General features: G+C 39.8%; 1 protein-coding gene across 2 annotated transcripts in view; it reads right to left on the bottom strand.

Annotated features, from left to right (window-relative positions):
• Positions 1–19,326, bottom strand: part of ELOVL4 (ELOVL fatty acid elongase 4) — a 32,657-nt gene extending 13,331 nt beyond the window's left edge. The window contains exon 1 of one of the 2 annotated variants that reach the window (XM_037142884.2): positions 18,896–19,326. In XM_037142884.2, the coding sequence (XP_036998779.1) occupies positions 18,896–18,995 (100 nt within the window). In that variant the 5' untranslated portion in view covers positions 18,996–19,326. Of the gene's footprint in view, positions 1–4,212; positions 4,296–18,895 lie in introns of those variants that run through there. The other variant, XM_037142885.2, reaches the window with a different exon arrangement.
• Positions 19,327–19,783: the final 457 nt, after the last annotated feature.

Genomic DNA, 19,783 nt, shown 5'->3' with positions numbered 1-19,783 from the left:
TTACCTACAAAGGAGTTCATTCCCATAAGACTATCAGCTGATTTCTCAAAAGAACTTTGCAGGCAAGAAGGTACTAGCAAGAAGTATTCAAACTGATGAAAAGCAACGACCTACAACCTGGATTACTCTATCAAGCAAAGCTATTATTTAGAGTGGAAGGTCAGATAGAGTGTTTCTCTGACAATGTAAAACTGAAGGAGTTCATCATCACCAAGCCATTATTACATGAAATGTTAAAGGGACTTATTAAAAAAGAATAAGATTAAAACTATGAACATTAAAAAGGCAATAAATTCACAATTATCAACTGAATCTGCAAAAACAAAAACAAAATAAAACTAAGCAAACAACCAAAACAGGAACAGAATCATAAATATGGAAATATTTGGAGGGTTATCAGTTGGAAGGGGGAAGGGGTTGAATGAAGGAAAAGGTACAGGGATTATGAAACATAATTGGTAGGTACAAAATAGACAGGGGGACATTAAGAATAGTATAGGAAATGGAGTAGCTACAGAACTTATATGCACAACACATGGACATGACCTAAGAAGGGGGGGACTGCTGAAGGGAAGGGGGGTACCAGGCAGAGGGGGCCAAAGGGGGAAAAACTGGGACAACTGTAATAACATAATCATTAAAATATACTTAAAAAGGCAAGTTCTGAGCAGAAGTAAATAAACTTACAGAAATAGGTCCAAAAACTGCCCTGAAAACAAGATTACAATGGAATACTACACAGCAGAAAGAAAGAAGGAGCTCTACCCTTTGTAACAGCATGGGTGGAACTGGAGAAGATTATGCTAAGTGAAATAAGCCAGGCAGTGAAAGACAAATACCATATAATCTCACCTATAAGTTTGACCTAATTGACAAAACAAACAAATGAGCAAAACAGAACCAGAGCCATGGAAGTAAGGAACAAACTGACAGTGACCAGAAGGGAAAGGGAAGGGGGTAAGGGGGAGAGTCGAAGAAGGGGGAAGGCAAGGAACACGAATAGGGAACTCATGGGCACGGACACTGGGGGGCAACTGACTGTGTGCAAGGGGATAGGGCAGGAGAGGGCAATGGGGGAAAAGGCTGGACAACTGTAACTAAACAACAATAAAAAAAGGAAAAAACAAATAAAAGTCTGGTCTTTTTGATGTATAGTGTGTGTGACCCGTACTATTCTCTTATTCAACAGAAAAAATTAAAGAGAACTAACAGAGAGAGAAAGAAGAAAGAAGCCGAAGACCTGACAACATGAAACAGAGAGAGGCCGACAGAGGAGTAGAAAGGTGGAGCAGAGCAGACAGAACAGATATAAGAGAAATCATGCGAGACTTTATCAGTAAACAGGGTTTTAATGCCAGCTCTGTGCTGTGCATGGGCGCAGTGTCTTCATCTCCTTTCACCTCCAAAACCTGACAGAGAGGTCAACTAGATCAGAGCTTCTCCAACTTTAATGAGAAGAAGAATCAACCACCTGGGGTCAGAAGGGAGAATGTTAAACTGTAACGTGTGACTCAGTAGATCTGGGGTGTTACCAATTGTTAGGAAGATTCTGCATTTTAGTTGGCTAGAAAGCGCCAACTGATGTAATGCTAATATTCCATGGACCACATTTTGAGTACCAAGAAACTAGATGATTCCTTAAGTTTTTTTTTTAACTTCTGAAAATTGTTACTCTTTAAAATAATAGTTAGGAGGAAAAATGGAACTGAAGGTGAGGAAAACTGGATCAGGAAAACAGGCATTTCTCACTGAGTAGGGCACTCATTCTGCACTGCCGGGGAATCTGCACACGGCGCACTGTCCAGCGGCCTTCCTTTAAAGTGTAATCTCCCTGAAGGCAGGGGCCAGGTCTTTCATTCTTATACTGCAAGGCATACCAAAGTGCCTAAGGATTTATTTGATGAATAAATGAGTGGATTTTTTTCATATTAGTCCTTTATTCTCTAGCCCTTCAGTAAAATCTAAATGTACATTTACTAATATTCAAGGTTTCTTCAGTGTACAGCAACCCTTTCCTACAGCTCTTCCCAGACCCCCCTTCTTGTTGGCATATGACTCTAACCAGAACCAACAGCACTTCAGCCCAGGATTTGGTGAGTGTGTGTGCGCTCTATAAGGCTCAAGGTCTTCAACGCACTGCTTTCTCCAGAGGAAAAAGGTGCCCTTCTTTGCCCAACAATGCAAGTCATGCATTCATGTGGCCACCACTTATCGAGCCCTGTTTTCAGCCTACAAAAGGCCATATTTCACACCAGGTCCCTTTCAGATTAGCCATTCCAGTTCTCAAAAATATCACTTCCAGTGATTATTATGGAAGTTGTAGTGATTGTCAGTGACCTGAACACAGGATAACAATTTCTGTCATACGATATTTCCTTGAAATTTCTCCATGTCTTTGCACTTGTGTCTTTCTGAATTTACCTGCGTTAATATTTCCTTTAGTAATTCAACAACATCCAAATATCACATACTGCTTTTATATGTTCCCCTTTCCACTAAAAAGATGGCCTGAGTTCATCACAATAACACAATGATAGAAAATTTGCTATTACTCATAGGCCCGCTCCTCAAGTTTTGAACCAAAAAAAAAAAATGAAGGATTAGAACAGTCAGGGAAAATCATGAGTACAGAATTTATATAATTTATATACCCTTAAGAGAATGAATTATCCAGCTTTTCATTTACTCAAAAGTTAAATAAATTTATTTGTTGCCTTTCTTCTAAGAAAGATGTGTGCATGTGCTTGCCCCCCTTTTTTGCCTTCCCCCCAGATTCTATTGAGAAACAATTGACATATATATTACTGTATAAGGCACACAGCATGATGGTTTGATTTACATATATTGTGAAATGATTAATATAGTAAGTACAGCTAACATTCATCTCCTCATACAGATTTAATAAAAAGAAGAAAAGAGAAAAGGAAAAACATCTCCTTATGATGAGAACTCAGACTTTACTCTCTTAACTGGCCGCAGTCATCGAGTTGTACATTAGTTACATCCCTGGCATTTACGTATCTTATAACCAGAAGTTTGCACCTTCTGACCGCCTTCCTCCCCTTCTCCCTTCTCTCACTCTCTAACTCTGGTGACCACAAATCTAATCTCTTCTTCTGGGGATTTTGTTCTTGGACTAATATATTTTAAAGATAAATTATAAATTAAGTGCCCTATTCAGTTAAGTTACACTGCATCCAAATGTAAAATAGATTGTGCATATTAGAGTAAAAAAATATATCACTAGTACGTTGGCACTACCCTAACCCTACACAGTTATAGGTGGGATTCCATACCATGAATTTATCAGGGAAAAAAGGAAAAAATTTATTAAAGAATCCTATCCTTCCTGCCACCACTAGAGTCAAATTCTGTTATCAAGGAGATTCAAATGGCTTTTACGTAACACTCTTAGGAATGTTTTATTGAAAAAGCTTGTTTAGAGGGGATCAATAATGGCACAAATACAAACTGACTCTAGTCGATTGTCTGTCATATTGTTTGTCTTTTTTTTTTAATCCTCAACTAAGGACATGTTTATTGATTGTAGAACGGGGGAGAGAAAGAGAGAGAGGGACAGAAACATTGACTTGAGAGAGAAACATCAATCAGTTGCCTCTCGCATGTGCCCCTACTGGGGTTGGAACCCACAACCCAGGAGTGTCCCTGACTGGGAATCAAATCCACGATCTTTTGTCCATGGGACGATGCTCCAACCCAACTGGGCCACCTGGCCAGGGCTGTTTGTCTTATTTTTGTATTTTATACTATTAATAGGTTTATTAATATGTTCATGCCTTCATGTCTTAGTGATTTTGCTCTTATTTTGAATTATTAATAATTTCAAGTCTTTCATATGGCATGAAAACCTTTATCTAAACCAGAAATGTACAATTTTAGATTTTAAAATAATCCCTTTATCTTAAAAATGAAATTCAGAAAGGTCAAGAGACTTGCCCAAGAATGTCAAGCAAGAGCCTCACGGCTCCTGGCAGCTATTGCAGTACCACTCAGTCACCACGTCCATGAATTTTAAGAGGGAAACGTTCCCAATTTCTTCCTAAATTATAGGCACAAATGATACTTTAAGATAGAATTCAGAGGAAAGAAAATGAGAGACCTACAAAAGTTCCCGTAACAGGAAAAAAAAAACCAAAAACCAAAAAACCACACACACAAACAAGAGCTCCTCAAACAAACCGAGTTTCCCACCTTGTTAGGGGCTGCACCTGGCAGACCAGGCCTGAGACCACGGAAGCTTTAGAAGCCATGGCAGAGTGGTGGTGGGGAAGGATGGAGGATGAAGGATGTCTGGCCTGGAGAAAGAGAAAAAGACCTCAGCATATACTAAAGGACCTAAAGAAGGATTAGATTTATTCTCTATTGTTGGAAAGTAGAGTTAGAACCGATGAGAAGTTTTAGAGAGCTAAGTTACACCTAAATTCAGAAAATTCTAACGACTGGGTCTTTTTTTTCTATAAGTAGAAAGAACTGGGTTTTTGTTTGTTGTTGTTCTGTTTTTGCTTTTTTGGTAATGAGTCACCTGTCATAGTTTAAAGTAAATTTAAGAGAGCCCAAAGCTAAATATTAAATAAAGCAAATCAAGTTCAGAAGCAAGAGACTTTAATAATAAGAATTATCAAGGCACATTATTTTAACCCTCTCAGACCCTTTAGCGTTAACTCCTTTTGGGGAAGTAGTTTCCATTTAGAACATCCTATTTCGTAAAGCTCATGCCAAATGGGACTGATTTATTTACAAACATTACTGTGATTAGAAATCATACAATTTTATCTGCATTAAAGGCCATGTAATGTTGATACAACTGAATGTGTGTTAAAACTCACACACAATTCACTAAAAATTAGAGTTAATTTTATTATGTGTAAATTATACCTTATTAAAAATAGGATTATATCCTAAGTATCCTAAAACACTAATTCAAAAGAACCCATGAACCCCAATGTTCATAGCAGCACAATTTACAATAGCCAAGTGCTGGAAGCAACCTAAGTGCTCACCAGTAAACGAGTGAATCAAAAATCTATGGTGCATTTACACAACAGAATACTATGCAGCAGAAAGAAAGAAGAAGCTCCTCCCCTTCACGACAGCATGGATGGAACTGGAGAACATTATGCTAAATGAAGTAAGCCAGGCAGTGAAAGACAAATACCTTACAATTGTACCTATAAGTGGAACCTAATCAACCAAACAAACAAGCAAGCAAAATATAACCAGAGACATTGAAATAAAGAACAAACTGACAGTAACCAGAGGGAGGAGGGGAGAGGGATAATGGGGTAAAATAGGTGAAGGTCAATCAAGGAACATGTATAAAAGACACATGGACAAAGCCAAAGGGGTACATTCAAGGGTGAGAAGCAGGGATGGGTGGGGCGGGGGGCCAAGATGGGGTAAAAATGGACAATGTACTTGAACAACAATAAAAAAATAAAAACAAAAACAAGAAGAAAATCATCCATCTAAAATGGGGTTTCCCTTGGACACCCTCCACCAATAGGTTCTTCTTTATTGAATTTATTGGGGTTACATTGGTCAATAAAATTATATAGGTTTCAAGTGTACAATTCTACAACACATCATCTGTACACTGCATTGTGCACTCACCATCCAAAGTCTACTCTCCTTTCATCACCAATTATCTCCCATTTACCCTCTTGCACCTGCCCCCATCCCCCTCCCCTCTATCACCATACTGCTGTCTGTGTCCATGATCCACCAGCAGGCTTTTATTCTTAACCAGGTTTGTTTCTTAAAATCCCATGTCATGTTAGATATAATAGACTTTCAAGTCAGACTCTCCACCTGTTCTGATCTAAGTGATTTGAGGGAGGTTTTTGGTCCCTGATCTCTCAAAACTCATTAGGTATTAGAGGAGAAGGCCGACATGAAAAATCAATTGCTTTGCAGGATGAAGCACAATATCAGAGCACAATATCAGAGGCCAGTCTTAAGAACAATGTTAGGACAGGAGAGAGGAGACAAGGTGAACTTCAAAAGCAAACATTTGAGTTGTTTCCTGAAGAATAGAAGAGGAATTTGTCAAGCAGACAGGAGGAAAGGTCTTCTTACAGAGAGAACCATAGCCCAAAAATAGCCCAGGAAGAAATAGCCCAAAGCAGCCAGAGAGGAAGGAAAAGATAAAATGACATCATAGAGACCAAGAGAGTAAGATGTTTCCCAAAATGGTAAGGTAGGTAACACACTCTACAGATGAAGACAGTTCTGTTCTTTTTAGTGAGGAAGTGATATGTCATAGAGTTGATGGGTGCTGATTAAATGTGAAAGTTCCTAGAATATATGGATGCCACAAATAATTCCTTCTGCTGCACCACATCTCCTCTCCACTCCAAATCTTCATACAGATGTATCCTATGTCAGGAACCATCTGAGCCCCTCCCATTAAAAGGCACGCCCTTTGATGTCTTGTAGGCCTTTTCTCCCTGATCTAGAGTTCTCTAGGTGCTGCATATGGGCTCTCTAGAATCCTACCTCCCTCATTTACCACCTGAATAAACCTGAACAAGTTCCTTAGTCTCTCTGACCTTATGGATGATAAACAGGGGGTTGTTTGGAGAAATTAAATATGAACAGTGTCTGACACAAATAAGAGCTCAATAAATGTTGACAATAGTCATTATTATTGACAATAATCCAACCACTAAATCCTTCTCTCTTCCAAGCCAAAGAGTTAAACCAAATTTTAAAAAATTACCATTAATAATAAATCTTTGGGAAAGAGTTTAAACTTCTCTGTGAGAAGACAGAACATTTGTATTTATTCAGGAGAGAAATTACACTGCAAATCTAACTCTGAATTTTGAATTATTTAGAGAGGCTTTTTTAAACAGCTTGTTTAAAAAAAAATGTAAACCAGATGTAGCAAATAGGGAAATACTTGTAATCCATCAAATAGTTTTGAAGTAATCCAAGTCCCTTAGAAATCTCTATTATATACAAATAACTTTAACTAATTTTCACAATAAATTATCATTATGTATACTAAAGCAGCCTCCTTAAATATCTCTAATAGACCTCCTCTTTTTTTTTTGAAAAGATGATAATTTCCCAAGGTTTTTAGAGCTCAGGATTTCTACCAGTCAAGCATGAACTTTCTTCCCCAATGAGTCTAAGCTGGTCATCATCTCCTGTCCAAAGAAATTAATAAAATGTTTAATTTTTAGAACATCTAAATTCCTAGATATAACAAGAAAGAGCACAATATTCCAGCAGGAAACACTCTTTGTTGGGAAGGATTTGGGAAGTCACGTGCAGCAGAGGCAGGATGGCCCGGGCAAGGAAGAGAGCCTGAAGGGAGAGCACCAGGTTCCCGCGCTAGTGCTGGTTCTCCAGCCCACGGACTGTCAGCCTGAAAGTCTCTGAGCCACGCTCCCTCCTGTGTAAAATGGGGGCAACGGTAAGATTACCCAAACCACAGAGTTGCTTTGAGGCTCAAGCTGAAAACCCTCCATAGGAGACTCCTCCAACATTAACTTTTTTTGTACTTGAAAATATTAAATATGGATTTTCTCAACTTTTAAAGCACACGGTGATTTACCACTGTCCAGCCACCATCTGTGTCCCACGCCACACAGGGCAGGGGCTGCCCATTCTGTCTGTGGCCACAAAGGCTTGCACAGTGGAAGCACCAAGCAAATGGTGAGGACTAGCAGGCTGAAAGAATGGCACAGAGTATCTAGAAAATGAATGTAGATACTATTACTATTTTGGCTACTGCTACTGTTAGAACAGACATTCTGGACATTTCTGAACCACCCTTTTGATTCAGCCAAAATGAACAACAGTTACTGATCAATATGGTTCTAAAAGATACACAGTCCCTGTTGGGGTAAAAACAACAACTACATGTTCTATAAAACTTCATGCTATTGTTTGGTTTTCTTAAGTACATTTTAAAACCAACAGCTGAAGCACATTTTAAAATTCTTCCTTTTCCATAGCAGCACAGACTAGCAGACTGTCAAAGATGTTAGGAATACTCCATTCCCTTGCTATTCAGTGTGGTCTGTGTACCAGCAGAAACACATCTCCTGGAAACTTAATAGCAGAAAATCATAGGCCTCACTCCAGACTTACTAAACCAGAATCTGTGTTTTAATATGATTCCCAGGTGATTTACATATTAAAGTTTAAGAACAACTGCTCTAGTCTGCTCAGAAATGTGGGCTAACTTTATATAACATGTAACCAAGTCATAAAAATTTGATTGATTTTGCCTAGAATCTACCTGAGTAAATCAGCCTCTTCTTTCTCTTCTAACGTGTATATCTACTTAGACTCCCATGAGACCTTGAGAATGATCTCATCTCTATGATAGGAATAAACTAAAGAAAACCATACGGCCTCTTCTAGGCTCCAATCTAAAATATGATGCTTAATATTCTCCAAGCCAAGTAAGAGCTTGGGTATCAGTGAGTAAAAAGGGCAGAAGCAGAGGCGACAGGTCTTCCGTAACTCAGTACAGTGGGGCAGAAAATGACCTGAGATACTTGCTAGAAAAAAGTACACATTCAAAAGTTGGTAGAGGAATGAGAGCCAGATCTGTTTCCTATTTAGTCAGGGAGGTAAGCACGGGAACTTCTGCTTTAACCCCCTGGGGGCACAGGACAGAGGATGGTGGTTTGAGCTTGGAAGAACGCCTGGACGAATGTAAGGAAAGGGCAGCTCTGGCAGAACGCAGAGGAAGCCCAGGCAGACCCTGGGTCACAAAACGGCAAGGAGGTCTGCCCACTGTGATGGGCAGACAGGCAGGAATGGAGACCTTCACCAGCAAGGCAAGTGGAAGCTTGGTGTCTCAAAGTGTGAGGGAACTAATGGCTGAGAGTCTACTGCAGGGTTGGGACAAGAGGGCAAAAATGTTCTGTGTAACCTGGTTGTATAACTGTCACCAAAGAACCTAAAACAATGAAGGGAAGCACAAGTAGAAACTGAGAGAAAGTATAATTCCCTTAAAAAGCAAATAAATAATGATGGATTCAAAGGGCGCAAAGGAGGAAAAAACAACACAGATGAGGTGAGTGAATCGATATGTGATTCGAGCTGAAGACTGATTACTCAGGTTTAATTTGGGAGAGTTACTACTAGATGGATAATCCAGGGAAAATCAGTGTACTCACTTGGAAAATGTAGATAATAGCACCTAGGTCAAAAGAAGATGAGACCTGCTGTGGAGTGGATTTGTGGGGCGGGGCACATTCTTCTCTTTTCTGTTATCAAAAAAGAAGATGAGAATTACATGTGATAATAAATATAAACATTGTCCACAGTGCCTAGCACTCAGTAAGCGCCAACAAATGTTCACTGTTATCACTGGGCAATGAAACAGTATTTGCTGCACGAGTAGGGAGGTTGTACTCCTGCCTGGGAAGGTCAGTCACAAGGGAAGAAGATGCAATCCCAGCTCTGTTACTTTCCAACTGTGTAGTTTTAAGTCTACTTTTTCATCACAGTATGATGAAATACTACCTACTTTATTGGGATTCTATGAACATTAAGAAAGATAAGGTGAATAAAATGTATACTACAGCATTCTATAATCCACATGGTCCTATACGAGAAGCTCAATAAATAGCAGTGAGTTCCACCCTGAGCAGATGGTACCTAAATTCATGGCATAAAAAAATGACAAGAGGGTAAGGGAGGGGGAAGATGAAAATTAGACTTTGGGTGGTGAGCACAGAATGCAAGCTACAGATAATGTGTTACAGAACTGTACACCTGAAACTTACACGCTATTAACCAATGCTACCCCAACAGATTTAACGTTTAATAACATATTCAGAAAAGCAAGTTCATAGGGAAAGGGAAAACAATGCCAAGGCAGGGGAACATGTGGTTCAAGAAGAGGTCCTGAGGGAAATATAAATATTTATATGGCACAGAATATATACATATATGTGTGCGTATGTGTGTGTACATATATATGGAACACAGAAGAATGCCTCACAAAGAACATATGTGCATGGCCCACGGACACAGACAATGGTGTGGGGGTTGCCTGGGGAGTGGGCTGGGGGAGGCGTAGGTGGGTAAAAAGGGAAAAATTGGGACAATTCCTACTAATTAACAATAGTTTCTAGTTCTTGTATTATGAAATTTGGCAAATACTTTCATAACTCACTTTGATGGACTCTTTTTAAGGTACTAGTTACTCCATCATATGGAGATCAACATCATCTTCTCAAGCAAAATACCACAGTTTATATTTTATATGTAAATTAAACTGTATATTTTATATGGCATAAATATATAAATTTATATAAATAAATATCACTTTTTAATGTAATCTCACACAACAGCCTTACAGTCCCTTTGAGCATTTCAGATGTCTTTCTTTAGATTATCTCAGGTGGTATTATGACTTTGCTCAGATTTAGTATTTTAAACAGTGACACTATAGACAAGATTGTAGCTAGTGCTAGGTAAAATAAGAGAAGATACACAGGTCAGAGGACTGACTGTTGCTTTCCTGCCTGGCTAGTGTGATGGGGAGACAAAACGACCCGTTTAGACTCATTTCCAATACAGGGTTCATCTTCAAGTTATTGAGCTTCTATTACTTCTGCACATATGGAAATGTACCTTCTGCACACAGGGACATGAGAATGTCTCCAGACCTATCTCCCAGGGTTGTTGTGAAATTCTTGGTAAAACTGGAAAGCAAAATACAAAGGCAAGGTTGTCTTCCTTGTTCTTTGCTGCTTTCTAGCCCCTTGGAATTTTTGTTAAGGCAACAGCTAAGCTTGCTCCATATAAAGCCATTTTACTATAAGCTAAAAAATAAAAGAATCAATTGCTTTGGCACTTAACACCGAAAAAGATCATTTCTACAGGTGCTATCATATTAATTACATAATATGTTACATTCATTTTAATTGTGATAAACACACAAAATTTACCACCTTAGCCATTTTCCAGCGTACAGTTCAATAGCGTTAAGTACACGCACATCGTTGCGCAACCAGCCTCCAGAACATTTCTTCTTGTAAAACTGAAACTCTGCCCCCAACAACTCCCTGTCTCCTCCTCTCTACCCCAGCCCTTTGCAATCCTGACTTTCTGTTTCTATGATTTTAACTACTTTAGAGACCTCATGTAAGTGGAATTAATGAATATTTGTCTTTTTGTGACTGGTTTATTTCACTTAGTATACTGTCCTCAAGGTTCATTTACGCTGCAGCACGCATTGAAAGTTCCTTCCTTGGTAAGGCTACATAATATTCCACCGTATGTATACACCATATCTTCTTTATCCACCCATCCATCACTGGACATCCGGGTTGCTTTCACCTCCTGGCTATCACAAATAATGCTGCTATGAACATGAGGGTGTAAAAATATACAAAAATTCTTTAATATATATTAAACCTTCATATATATATATATGAAATCTTCATATATATATATGAAATATATATTTCATTTATTAAATGAAAACTTATACCTAAGTTTTCATTTGATAAACAAATAAAAATGAAAACAGAGAAGCTTACTGTTTTGATTATTCCAGTTCAAAATCACAAATACATTTATGTGACTACATCTAAAAGTAACTGATTCATTCCTTCAATGATCTAATACACTTGCATTTCAAATTTCAGGACTTATACTTTAAAATATAATACAAATAAAATGCCACATTAAGGTATTTGTTTAAGAGTGGCAACATTTTATTAAGAAAAATATACAGCAAAAGGTTTTCTGAATCAACCTTTTAGTTAAGGAACATACTCAATCAGAGCCATTTAGTTACTTTGTTTTCTCCATATTCAAAGACCTACATATTTCTAGGAATTTTACAAAAATTTTAAACCACACTTCAAATATTTAAATTAAAAATGCAGGAGAAAACGTGTTTACAATTGAAAGTCTTTCATAATGATGTATTATAAAATTTTACCTTTTTATAGAAAAAATATAAAGGTTAGGTTTAAACTGTAGAAGCCATTGCTTTAGGAGATATTACGAAGACTCAATAAAGTGGCCTTAGGAGATCGTGTGGTTTCAGCTCTCTCACCTTACATGCAGAACTATGAGGCCCAAAGAATCATATATAAGTTGCCCAAGACCATGTAATAAGCCATTCTCAGCAGTTGCATATTACACAATAAATGTGATATATAATTGTATATATATTGCATGTATAATGTATAATGAACTTATTCTTTAATGTCATTGCTACTACTTTTGACAAAATAGTCAATTCCTGGTTCTCAAGAACTAGATAATTAATCAGATATAGTATTATCACAGTGCTGTGTGCTGTAACAATGCCATGTCACAGCAGGAGCTTAAATATCTGTATCCTTTTGTTTTTCTATTTCTTTACCTCTTTGTTATGGGGCAAATATGAATGTTACTTTTACTATTTGAGCAGCACCAGTAACTGTTTTGTTGGAAAAATTATAATTATTACACAGAATGAGGTCTTTGAATTATTGATCAATGTTTGTTTATCCGAAATTGCTTCATGTATTTAAAGAATTTTTTTAAAGTTACACCTAGATTCATCCATGCTGTCTGGAGAGCATTATACTAAGTGAAACAAGCCAGGAGGTGAAAGACAAAGACCATATGATCTCACCTATAAGTGGAACCTAATCAACAAAACAAACAAGCAAGCAAAATATAACCAGAGACTTTGAAATAAAGAATAATCTGATATTAATCAGAAAGGAGGAGGGAGAGGGAAAATATGGGATAATGGGGGGCATCAAGGAACATGTATAAAGGACACATGGACAAAGTCAAAGAGGACGGGCTTGAGGATGGGAGGTGGGGATGGGGTTATGGTGGGTGAAAATGGGGACAACTGTACTTGAACAACAATAAAAAGAAGAAAGAAAAAAATTCCACCGCTAACCAGAATTTTAGAGCTGGGTGAGACCTTAGAGATTACTTCATTCAACTCTCTCATGTATAAATGAATACAGTTGAAGTTAGAAAAACAAATGGACTTGCCCAAACTCTCCGAGCTAATTAGCAGGAGATCCAGGGCTAAAGCCTGGCTCATCTAAATCCCGTCCAGTTTGCTTTCCCTGGTCCATTTCATGCGGCCCTCCTCACTTCCCTGCGCTGCACAATGCTGCATAGGCAATGAAGAGGGAAGAAGAATTATGTCTAATTTTATATCTCTTGAAAGTAACTGTTTTGTGCTAATAAATGATTTAGTGGTTTGATTCCTTCATTAAATTTAGTCGGCATTAATTCAATCTATGACTAACATGATGAAAATCATTTAGAAATGTTTTCTATGATTTAGTGTGATCCAAAACCTTATTAGCGTTTAGCAACCAGAATATCTCACTATCTGAATTCATGCTTGATTAAGGGGGTCATCTTCTCAATCCATATGAAATCAACATGTGTCAGTCCCTAGTGTCAGAAGGAAAAAAATACAAAGAAGTGAAAAGGTAAATAATAATGGTTTAAACGGTTCTCACAGAACTGTTTCTGTGAGACAACAGACCCACAGAAAGACTGGCAGGAGGAGGTACAAGAGTACTTGCTAAAGGCAATGGGATCACATGAAGCAATGAAGGCCCTGGGGTACCACGGCCAAGAAAGGCTTCATGAAGAAGGGAAACTGCGCTGGTCCTGGTGAAAGGACATCTGCAGAGGTAGACTGGGAAGGAGCAGCGGAGCACGCACACATTGCACTCAACAGTGAGCTATCCAAGTTGGCTAGAGCTGCAGGTCTGTGGGCAGGGAAATACCAACTAACCAGGTTAGAAAGAAAATTTGGAAACTGGTTGTGAAAGGCTATGTATTTCCTCTCTTCTCTTTTCTAAAAGTCCATACCCATGTGATTGTTTTTATATTTTATGTGTTTTATTTAAATCATTTTTTATTGTTATTCTATTACAATTGTTCCAATTTTTCCCCCTTTGCCCTCCTCCACCCATCCCATGTCCAGTAGGTGAAGGACAAATACCATAGGATCTCATCTATAAGAGGAAGCTAATGAACAAAATCAACTAGTGAACAAAACAGAACCACATGATTTTTAAAGATATATTCTAATACATTCTCCTTCCAAGGAAAAATAAAACAATAGCACCTTGATTTGTTAAGGAGAAATGTCCTGAGAATGAAAAGGGAAAAAAAGAGCCATCCGAAACGAGAAAAGACAGATTCTGTTACACAACTATTCCCTGTGTGCTCATATATGTTTAATTCAAAATAAGTGACTCAAAGTAATACATGATTCAAATAAAAAATAATACGTTAATAATAATAAATTATTCACTGATGACAATATCATATGACTTGAGAGAAAATAAAACAAATTGAATTTTAAAAGAATGACTAACTTCTTCATGGCTCTTAAGATCACAGGAGCATTGTCTGATAATTATCTGTGTAATTCTTAAAACCCTTCTCTCTCAGCCAAAGCAACTAACTGTATAAAATTGTGTCCTGACACCAGATTTAGAATCGGCATTGTTTTACTCTCTTACAATTCCATCTGTGATGAGATTTCTACTACATGCTGATGGGAAAACTGACAAGAGCATCAGCCTTTGAAGTCCAGGACTTTGCCACCTAAACCAGGCTCTGGTGAAGAAAAAAAACAAGAACCAACTAACCAAACTAACAAAGAAAAAAACCCAGAAAACTCTAAAATGGTATGGACCTCTTAAAAGCTTCAGGTTGGTTATTAGAGAAGAACAATTATAGAACCTCATAGAAAACACTGACCAAGGGAGATCCCATGTTAGGAACTGGCAATACTACAATTATTTGTCCTTAATTAGCTGCTGAGACCGTGCAATGCCTTTTCTAGGAGAAACACTGAAAATGGTGACTGGGTTCCCAAACTAATCTAAACCCAAAACAAAAACCTACTTTTGACAGTAACAAATGAAAATGTGTACATTAACTGTGATAAACAAAAATAAAATGAATGTAAATATATTGCACAATGTTTAAGACACATGCTTCTTTGGGGCCTAGCAATCTCTGGAACAGACCTGCTGCTCTTAGCCCAGCTTATTCGAGTTGAATAAAGGTCTCCTCCCACAATCCCCCAGTTTCAGCAAACCCGATGACTCACTGGCCCCTTAAGCTCACCTCCAATTTCCAAGTACTCTCCCAAATATCTACAGAAGCTTCACATGATTGATCATATTCTAAAATAGCTTGAATATGCTTGTCACAACTAAGACTGTAGTAGAGGTAGAAGGAGAGATGAGAAGAGCAGGGACTTTTCTTACCTCCCCTAGGCCTAGCTAGGCCTGGCTGACAGGTCACGGGGACCTCAGACCATGGCGTTGACCCTCTAGGCTTGTAAGCTGCAGGAGAACAATTAATGATCGAGTGTTCCCATTCTCTGCCCAGAGCCCAGTACTGTGCCTGCACTTGGCAAGTCATGTAGACAGAATGAATGATTACCTAAGCCTAGTCTCCGAACTTCGCCACCATTCCTTCTCCTCTGCCATGCTCCCTCTCCCTTCGGCCCCTTCCAAAGTGACTGTAAGGACCCGCCAAGGCTGGCCTTTCATACTCTAACTTAAACTCCCAAGTAGACACAAATTTTTCATCAAAATGTTGGATACTATATCTGCAAACGGAGAGTAATGCTAACCCCCACACATACATACACACACACACACATATACACATATACATGCATGTGCATACGTACACCATGAACAATGGCTGTTTAAAAACAGGGATTCAAAAAGAAATACAGTGATTCAAGAGACATTTGGTCTTATTGTGGGAAGGCTGGTTATTAACTCTCCAGATGTTTTTATGCCAAATGTCAAATTACACAAAAGGTTACTAATAAGCATTTATTAAAATAATGAATGAACAATAGATGATGTAGATAATTTAGGTTGTTACAGATTGGGGAATATTTAGGTTTGTTAGTTTACATCTCTTGATTACATATTTACCTTGAGTCTAGGATACCAGTCCTAATAATTTTAATATACTCATGAGTAAAAGAAGAGAAAAAATAAACACAATGACATCAGAGTAACTACCTACTCTGATACCACCAACTGGTACAAAGTCCCACATCACTCTATACTTTCTTATATAATATAAACCAAAATTAATTTACTTGTTTAAAATATTTAAAAAGATAATAGTATATGGAAATAAAAATGTTTTGTTCTTTTAAAAGTACAACTCTTCCAAAGTTTCAATTCAATGTACAAAGTGTCAATGATACAGTAAAAGTGACATTTTCTGTGTTATACACTATGGACTACATGCTGTATTTGCTAAATATGTGCTGTTGAAAAGCCTAGTTTTTATACATTGCTTTGGACATGTTTTATTAAATAGCACCATTTGATAAAATAGCTCAAAATAGTATTTTTGCATAAACTGTTTCTCCTAAGACAAAAATCTCTTGGATCATCAAATATATTCTACAGATCTTCATTATTCCTATTATAACAGTACCAAGTAGATACGTGTTATTTACACGTAGGTAGAAACATCAGTGGCGAAAAAGACGTAGTAAAGTAATAGAACAGAAAGACAGAAGCATATAACCAGTTCTGGGGATGAAAGTTCAAAGGCACAGGGCTCACTTGCTTCTTCTCTCCCTGAATAATCTGGGTCCTTTCACAACAGTCACCACTATTTCTCAAGACCATCTTTCTCTCCACCCATTTTTACTGGCCCCCCTTCCCAAACTTCTGACTCATCGACTTTTTCTCCAGCCTCATCTAATATGCTTTAAACTCATTCACCCAGCTTTTCATGAAATTACAGTGAGAGTATATCCTCTTGGAATTGGATCAGTGTTAATGAGTCAGAAAAGATATCTGGAGAGCACGGAAGGGAGATGAGGCAGTCAAAGGAAATGGAACACCATAGGCTTCCTGTCTCTTCTGCCTGAATCTGAAAACTACTCCTTCACAGCAGCAAGGCAGAACAGGCTACATCCCACTAAGCCTCTAAGGTAGTTAAGAAATACCATCTATCTACACTGGGTAGCTGATTACAAAAACAAGGAAGCAGTCTCAGGTTTCGTAAGTGGATAGCCAAGGGAATGGGTGAATACCTTTCCTGTGACCTGCTACTGGGAGATCACTTGGTCCCAGTGGCTACTCTGACTTCTCAGCAACAATATTATTTTATGTCTTCATATGCAAGCAGCCAGCTTTCACATAAGGAAACTACAAAATTTCCCTATTTCATTCATGATGTTTTTACACAAACATCATTAGGAAGAAATTAACGACCATGCAAAGGTATATTCTATCTTTGCTCTCAATTCTCTCTGAAACTCAAGAGGTGGGAAGAAAATGACAGACGGGAATGAGAACTCCTGGGTGTGGCTCTGGCTATATGGAAATTGGAGGACCTTGACGATGTGTGAACTCTAAAGTATGCAAAGTGCAATTACCTGCCAAAGAGCTTCTCTGATGTTTGGCTCTGCACAATTGTGTAATGGGAAACCCTGATGCAATGTTTAAATAACCAAAATCACTTCAGAGATGAAGGGAAATATATATATATATAAATATATATATATATATAATATGTATATGTATATGCATTTCCCAGGTTATACAGGTACAGCATAACTTCAGTGTAAACAATACACAGTTTTAACTCCATTAAAATCTCTTCTAACCATTTTCTATTGCAATGGCTAATTAAATAGCTCACTTCTCTGTGTCAAACTTAAGAATGTATGAAAAAGAACACAATTTTAAAAAGAAGTTAAAGCCACATCAATGTCAAAGAATCATTTGTCTCACCCAGAAATAATTATAGCAACACATTTTCTCCACAGCATTGTACAGTATTCATGCTGTAACTACTATCCCATTTCCTCTAACGAATACAAAAACTACAGGAATATGTTATAATTTCTAGAAAGGCAGAGTCACAACGTGCAAGGTGAATTTCCTCCCCTGCTGGGATGCAGGGCAATACTGCAAGGACTAAAACTATTTAAATCAAAAGATCATTTCTAAAATCCTGCTAACTTAATCTTTATTTCAAAACTTTTAAGTGCCCTAAAGCCAAAAGCAACTGAAACAACTGGATAAAATAAATGTGAAAATAACATCACAATAGCTTTCTGCTAGAAAGGCAGAAGGGACCATACGTAAGTCATACATCGGACAATACTGTCGAATAAACTCTGACAACCACAGGAAAAAGTTTGCTGGTTTAACAGGGCATGTATGTAGGCTTCTAGGACAACCTCTAGGTGCTGCTGTAGAGACCCCTTTCATAAAGACCTTTCTTTCCCGGTGTTTTAGCCTCCCCCTCCCCCGACTGCACTGCACTGCGCCAAGCCATTACAGACAATCAGTTCAAACATAACTGCTGTTGAAGAGCCTCACAAACTAACAGTCTTCAAGGCTCAAGGAACCAACCAACAGCTTTTTGCTTTTATTTCCAAATTATGTTATATGAGCTAGACAAAAATATCAGCAGGTTAGCCTGTTGTGTCAAAGCAACCAGGAGGCCGCAGAAGCAAGAAAGACAGCCACCACTGGAGTTCACCGCCCCGAGCCATCTGTCCACACGCAATATTAGTAAATGTTAGAACCAATCCTGTGCATAATTTAGAACTGTCATATGAGATCTGGAGATGTGGGAACATAGCGTAGGGAGGTTCCTACGACGAGCTCTCAGCAGCTCAGACTCCACCTGCTATGTCAGCTCCTGCATCTGAGAAACCGATGAGAGATGGTGGAAGCTCAGAGGAAAACCGGGCGGGCGTGTGGGGCGAGGAGGCCGTAACGTTCGGAGCAGATTAACCAGAGCCCCGCGCCCCCGCACCTCCGGATCCACAGCCTCCCAACAGCCGCGGGGGGCCGGTGTGGCCCGCCCGGCCGGGACAGGACCGGGACGACAGCGGCTTTACCTGTGATGGACCAAGTCCAGCGGTAGAACTCCATCGTGTCGTTGAGCGCCGTGGACACCACATTCAGGACACTGCCCTGCTCGGAGTCCAGGAGCCCCATCGCGGCGGAGAGCAGGAGCTGGCGGCGGGGAGGAGAAAGCGGAGACCCCGTGGGAGGGCAGACTCAACGGCCGAAGGAGGGAGCGAGTGTCAGCTGGGATTCCCTCCAGCGGCGGCGGCCCGGCGCGTCTTCTCCTCCTGCTGCGGGCGCCGCGGATGTGGCGGCGGGGATGCGGCGGCGGGGATGCGGCGGGGGGCAGCAGCAGCGGCCGTGGCTACCGGCCCGGCGGAGGAGAAGGTACGGTCCTGGCTTCAGGAAGAAGGGGAGCTCCCGTCGTGAGCGCAGAGCGCGCTGTACCCGTCTGCCGCCTCCTGTTGTCGCCGCTCCAATCTCCTCGGCTGGCGTCACGTGGGCGCGCGTGGGGCGGAGGGGCCCGCGCGCCCCTCCTCCCGCCCGCGCGCGCGGATTCTTGCGAAGGGATGCTGCGGCGGGGGGCGGGGGCAGCCGGGCCGGCGCGGGCGCGCGCCGATCCGCCACTGCGCTTGGTGCCCGGCCCCTACCCAGGTCGCCACCTTCCCCGCAAGGCTTAGGGCTTCTTCCCCGCCTCCGGCCCCAGCATCGGGCCCAGCGGAGGAGTACCTGCCGTCCCACGGGTGACCTTGTATCCGCCCCGGACACGTCTTAGGAAACTAGACAGGGAAGAATGGGCGTTTTGTGCTGAAGGATGAGGTGAACGAGGTGCGTTCGTCCTTACCTGTCATTCACTTCGACTTTTCTTGGGTTCTCTTTCCTTCACCCCTGTCTGCACTTGCTTGCCACCAGAACAAGGGAAATGCACAAGTGATCCC

Source organism: Artibeus jamaicensis, unplaced genomic scaffold (genome assembly GCF_021234435.1).
Source record: "Artibeus jamaicensis isolate MK-2021 breed Jamaican fruit bat unplaced genomic scaffold, CSHL_Jam_final contig_387, whole genome shotgun sequence".
NCBI lineage: Eukaryota > Metazoa > Chordata > Mammalia > Chiroptera > Phyllostomidae > Artibeus > Artibeus jamaicensis.
Note: the sequence above shows the minus strand (reverse complement) of the source record. Positions and strands in the feature narration are given on the sequence as shown.